Here is a 6,337-nt window from a genome sequence, read left to right on the forward strand (position 1 = left end):
CCCGGTACATATCGAACATCTGTTAATGTTCTGATCATTCCATCATGGCTCCTTAATCTTATTGAACCAATGCCATATGAGGTAAGAGGGCTGTTATCCGCTGTGTGGATGACTCCATATTCTCCTTCTTGAAAATTCACGAACCAGTCCTTGTTGGGACACATATGGTAGCTACAAGCCGAGTCCATCAACCATATGTCTGATGATGTTGATAACTCTGTTGTAACTAATGAGAAGTCTGAATCATCACAATCAGCTACATTTGAATCCATAATGGCCTTTCCATTGTTATGTCTGGCCTTATTCTTCAACTTCGGACAGTCTTTCTTCCAGTGCCCCTTTTCTCGACAAAAGGCACATTCATCTTTGCTGGGTCTAGATCTCGACTTGGATCTTCCCTTCTTAGTCCTCGTTTGATTTTGAGGACGACCCCTCACAATTAGTGCTTCTTCTTCTCCGCCCTTCTGTTTTTCTCCCTTTCTTTGTTCATAGCTGTACAAAGCTGAACAAACTTCTCTGAGAGAAATTTCGTCATTTCCATGGAGTAGAGTAGTTTCAAGGTGCTCGTACTCATTAGGAAGTGACCCCAATAACATCAAGGCCAAGTCACCATCATCAAAAGTTGCATCCATATTTTGCAAATCTGTGACCAACTTATTGAAACTGGTGATATGTTCATTCATTGTGGTACCAGGAACATAGGTAAAGCGAAACAGTCTCTTCTTCATGTACAATTTATTTTGACTGTTTTTCTTCAAAAATTTATCCTCCAGTGCTTTCCATAATTTACTTGCAGAAGTTTCCTTTGTGTATGGATATTTCTGCTCTCTAGCAAGGTAGGATCGAATGGTACCGCAAGCAACACGATTGATAATTTTCCAATCTTCTTCTCCAATAACATCTGGCTTCTTTTCTTCAATGGCAAGATCTAGCCCTTGTTGAAAAAGAACATCTAGAACCTCGCCTTGCCACATCCCAAAATGTCCTGACCCGTCAAAAATTTCTACCGCAAATTTCGCATTTGACACAATTCTTGTCATAAGCGAAGATGCCAACGATGACGTATTATTGACACTTGATGTAGATTCTTCTTGTTTACTGTCTCCCATTTTGACACAAATATTATTTAGTAGCTGACGACACAAATCAAGATTATTTCCTTTCTGGTGTGGAAGATCAGACTAAGCTGCAACCACAGAGCATACTCAGATAGAACCTTGACTCAGTTACCAAGATAGATCTTTTCTGATGTGGAAGATCAGACTATGCTGCAACCACAGAGCATACTTAGACAGTACCTTGGCTCTGATACCAATTGTTACCAATTGTTGCGGAAGCCAAATGTATATAGTGTGAATGAGTCACAACTACTATACCAAAAATTATGACAACCACTAAATAATAAACAAGACAATAAGACAACAATAAAAGAACACCAGAATTTACGAGGTTCAGCCAATTTTGCCTACTTCCTCGGACACAATCAATATTTTATTCCACTCCAAAATTACAAGTGAAATAATACTAAAGAGAGAAGATACAAATGCCTTAAGAAGATAAAAGGCAAATGAGATGTGTATTTAAATCCTAAACATTAGGCCTCCTTTTATAGGGTAAAATTCTCATTCAAAATTGTCATCCACCGATGTGGTACTTTTGCCAATTTCAACAAAAAAGACTTCTAGATGTTCTTTGAACGATCGTAAAGAATTCTTTACGGTGATGGTACATAACTTAAACTCATGTCAAATATTACTGCAGGTGCAAAAAGGTCTTTTTAAATCTATAAAAGTTGAAAAGGTCAAATGGACCGGATTCTTTTTTTCTACCCTGGAACAATACTACTGCAGATGCAAAAAAAATCTTTTTACTCTAGAAAAGTTTGAAAGTGTCAAATGGACCGGGTCTACTCTCGAATACAGATTAACGTATTTTAAAAAAAATAAATTACTGGATAAACATATTATATTCGATAATCATTTGTTAGATGTCTCTGCCAAAACTAGACTTGAAAATGGTGGTAATATTTATTTAATTCAACTACTCAAGGCACTTGTTATATTGAACTTTTAAAATTATTCCGAAACTTGTTAGAGACACAAATACTCTTCTTTCCGCTGGTTCATTTATATAACGAGGTTTAATTAGCACATATATATGTTAAGAAACAAGGAAAGACATTTATGAGATATAATTTGATTGGGCACGAAGTTTCAGAAAGAACAAAAATTATTGAAACCTGTGACCTAAAACAAATCACAAACATTAGTGTGACAATAATTTATCTTATTTAATAATAAAATAAAAAATTTAAAGTTAAATTATTTTTAAATATAAAAAAAGGGTGTCATTTTCTGGGACATATTAAAAAGGAAAATATATCACATAAATTGAGTATACTTAATATACGTAAAGTAGAATTTTATGATATTCACCGTATTATTAGATGTAAAAATTAGAAAGTCAAAATATAAGTGTCTCACTCAGAGTCCCATTGTAGAAATTTTGGTTTTGTTGACTTGACATGCAACATTCTATTTCAGCACGATAACATGTTTTCTTTCTTTTTAAACGGTCTCTTCTCAGCTTAGTGCAGCAACCAATTACCATGGAAGTGAAAAATATAAAAAATCTCCTTTTCCTGCAACTCGTACTATTCTCGTGCTTTTCATTCGGAGCTAACACAAACAGTAGTACGAACCAGAAATTGTCCCTTGGAGATACCCTTTCTGCAGAGAAATCCATAACAATTGGCGTAACAATTATCTCTTCCGGTGGAATATTTGAGATGGGTTTCTTTACGGTAGGTAATCTTTCCAACAATTATTACATGGGTATATGGTATAAACAAATAACACCACAAACCGTAGTTTGGGTAGCAAATAGGGAGACTCCACTTTCTTTTTCCGAAATGGACTCCGCACAACTCAAAATTATACATGGGAACTTGGTGCTTCTCAACGGGACTGGACTCTCCATTTGGTCGACAAATATCAACTCCAGCGCCACGTCGAAATCTATCGTGGCGATTATTCGTGATGATGGAAATTTGATTTTGAATGACGGGTCCAATTCATTGTGGCAAAGTTTTGATCATCCGAGCCACACGTTTTTCTCTGGTTCTAAATTTGGCTACAATAAAAGAAGTAAAACAAGCCAAGTTCTCACTTCTTGGAAAAACTCTGAAGATCCTAGTCCAGGACTCTTTTCCCTTGAGGCGGAGCCTAACGGTGAATTCATTATTAGGTGGAACAAGACTGTAAAGTACTGGTCTACTGGACCTTGGAATGGACATACATTCGGCTCGTTGCCTTTGAGACCAAATTCACAGTACAACTACACATTTATAAACAACGACGATGAGGTCTATTTCAGATATTTTATTTTAAATCCTTTATCCAGGGCAAGAGTAATACTGGATGTCTCCGGGGAACTTAAGCAACTGACATGGATGAATAGTAGCAAGCAGTGGAATGTGTTTTTCACTCAACCAACACCACCATGTAATGTTTATGCATATTGTGGGGCATTCGGTACCTGCAATCTGATCGCAAACCGCTCGTGTGATTGTTTGTCTGGTTTCACTCCTAAGTCAAACACTGATTGGGATTTGAATAGCTTCTCTAGTGGTTGTGAGAGGAAAACAAGTCTCAAGTGTGGTAATGTAACGGCTGCCAATTTGGAGCAGGACAAATTCTGGAGACATTCTCATATGAGATTACCAGTTAATAATCGCACTCTGACAGTTGACAGTGAAACTGAATGTGAATCTATTTGTTTGAATATTTGCTCTTGTACTGCTTATGCTTTTGATGCCAATCAATGTCTAACTTGGAATGGAGACCTCTTCAACTTGCAACAACTATCCGAAGATGATGCTACTGGAATGACGATTTATGTCAAACTAGCTGCTTCTGAATTTTCAGTTCCCAAAGGTATTCCGAAATTATTAAGCCTCTCAGGCTACAAGGAATTAGCTACTTGATTCTACTTTATCTATTTAAAATGCATGTACTTTATCTTTTTTATTACAACAGTTGCAGACCAAACGCATAAGTCAAGAAGGCTAAAAGTTGCTCTTCCTACTACAATTGCCACTACTCTTTTTCTATGCATCTTTGTCTACCTATTTTATAGAACAAGGAGAGCAAGAACAAAAGGTAAGTGCAAACTCTCTGCTCTTGATAAATTATATATATAGGTTTAATTCAAAATTATATATTCTCCTTTTTTCTTTCTATCAAGGAAATCCACGGCCGCACTGGTTGAACACTCAAAAGGGGTCAGGCGACTTAATAAATGAGGAGGATGAGAAAGGCATCGATGTTCCATTCTTTAGTTTGGAAAGCATTTTAGCAGCGACAGATAACTTCTCAGAAGAAAATAAGCTAGGACGTGGTGGTTTTGGTTCTGTTTATAAGGTTATTGCAAAGGATCACTTTTTTGTTTGTTAAATCTTCTATCTACGAGCTATGTATTTTTTTTTAATGTAATATAATTTACTTACTAAAATTATTTTCAGGGGAAGTTTCATCGAGGACGAGAAATTGCAATCAAAAGGTTATCAGCCCAATCGGGTCAAGGCATAAACGAATTCAAGAATGAAGTAGTATTGATTGCAAGACTTCAGCATAGAAATCTCGTTAGACTTATGGGTTATTGCGTCCAAGGAAATGAAAAGATTTTACTCTATGAGTATATGCCGAACAAAAGTTTAGACACCTTCATTTTTGGTTGGTACTCGCACATCATTTCCTTTTTAATTCTCAGTATAAACTACTTTGTTTTATTATTGATTATTACCATTTTTGAATGTTGACTGCACAAGACGAAAGACATCAGGTGTTATTAGATTGGAAGAAGCGATTTGATATCATTTTGGGGATTGCTCGTGGGCTTCTTTATCTGCACCATGATTCAAGGTTGAGGATCATTCATAGAGATTTAAAAACAAGTAACATATTATTAGATAAAGAGATGAACCCCAAGATTTCAGATTTTGGCTTAGCAAGGATAGTGCAAGGGAATACTACAGAAGCAAATACAAACAAAGTTGTTGGAACATAGTAAGTTCTACTTCTAGCTAGCTGCAATCACTCCAATATTAGTACTAGAATACATTTAAATCCAATCACATCTCAAATTTTTGGTGCAGTGGTTATATGTCTCCAGAATATGCATTAGATGGATTATTCTCAATCAAGTCTGATGTTTTTAGTTTTGGAGTAATGATGCTTGAGATCACATGTGGCAAGAGAAATACAGGATTTTATGAGCGAGAGGAAGCCTTAAACCTCCTGGGTTATGTGAGTGAAAATTTCTAAAATTCCTAAAACTTCTTGATTTTTTCTCTTTGTTTTTTTTTAAAACCTCAGTTTGGTAACTATATTACCTCTTTGTCCTAACTCTGGAGGTATATTTCAGGCATGGAGATTATGGAATGAAGGAAATGCTATGAGTTTAATTGATGAATCTCTACTAGAATCATGCAATGAAGATGATGTATTGAAATGCATTAATATTGCGCTCTTGTGCGTACAAGAAGAAGCACGCATTCGTCCAAGCATGCCAGATGTAATTATAATGCTTGGTAGTGAAAGCATTTCTCTTCCGAAACCTAATAAACCTGCTTTTACCGCACGAACACGTGCTTGTAACAGAACGACTTCGTCCTCCAGTAAGTCATACATCAACTCCAACAATGAGTTGACTGTTACCCTAGAGGAGGGCCGATAGCCTTACATTCAAAACTGATTGGGTTTATCCTAACTATTAATTGGCAGAAACTAGAAAGTATACTCCATGCAAAGAAGCGGATATATTTCTTTGCAACTTCCGCTAAAATGATCAAATTTGGGTCTCTTTTATACTTGTTTCTGCTGAACATTCATTTTGTTCTTTTGGGTAATTTTTCAATTTTAGCTGTTAATCATTTCATTGATATATTGGTCCATGTGCTTTTGGTTCTACCATGATGTAAAAAGAGATCCTAAATGGAGTTTTTTAGTATGACTTGCAATAATAATTTTCTTGGTTGAGAACTTTACCTTTGCAACTCTTTGTAACAATATTCTTGGAACTCGTCGATATGGTGTTTGAGGAACACTGAGTTTTGCACATTTGCAGAAAACAAAGTTTCACAATTTGGATAAAAGAATACATGTCTAATGGCACGCCCCAAAATTAACGCCTGATCGTCAGCCGAGGCCTTTAACCCCCATCAACCAGTCAAAATCACACTAATTCCAATCATCACCAAATACATGTGGTGCAACATTTCAATCAAAACGAGATAATAATAATAATAAAACATTTGGCCCTCTTGGTCTCAACATAA

The 6,337-nt window shown here is 36.0% G+C and overlaps 1 protein-coding gene across 1 annotated transcript; it reads left to right on the forward strand.

The window, feature by feature from the left end:
- The first annotated feature begins 2,589 nt into the window (after window positions 1–2,589).
- Window positions 2,590–5,869, forward strand: LOC104102984 (G-type lectin S-receptor-like serine/threonine-protein kinase At4g27290). The gene is made up of 7 exons (XM_009610850.4): window positions 2,590–3,935; window positions 4,038–4,160; window positions 4,246–4,421; window positions 4,523–4,733; window positions 4,829–5,066; window positions 5,156–5,306; window positions 5,425–5,869. The coding sequence occupies exons 1-7, from the start codon at window positions 2,609–2,611 to the stop codon at window positions 5,734–5,736; spliced, it is 2,538 nt and encodes an 845-aa protein (XP_009609145.1). The 5' UTR covers window positions 2,590–2,608; the 3' UTR covers window positions 5,737–5,869.
- Window positions 5,870–6,337: the final 468 nt, after the last annotated feature.

This window comes from Nicotiana tomentosiformis, chromosome 6 (genome assembly GCF_000390325.3).
Source record: "Nicotiana tomentosiformis chromosome 6, ASM39032v3, whole genome shotgun sequence".
NCBI classification, from domain to species: domain Eukaryota; kingdom Viridiplantae; phylum Streptophyta; class Magnoliopsida; order Solanales; family Solanaceae; genus Nicotiana; species Nicotiana tomentosiformis.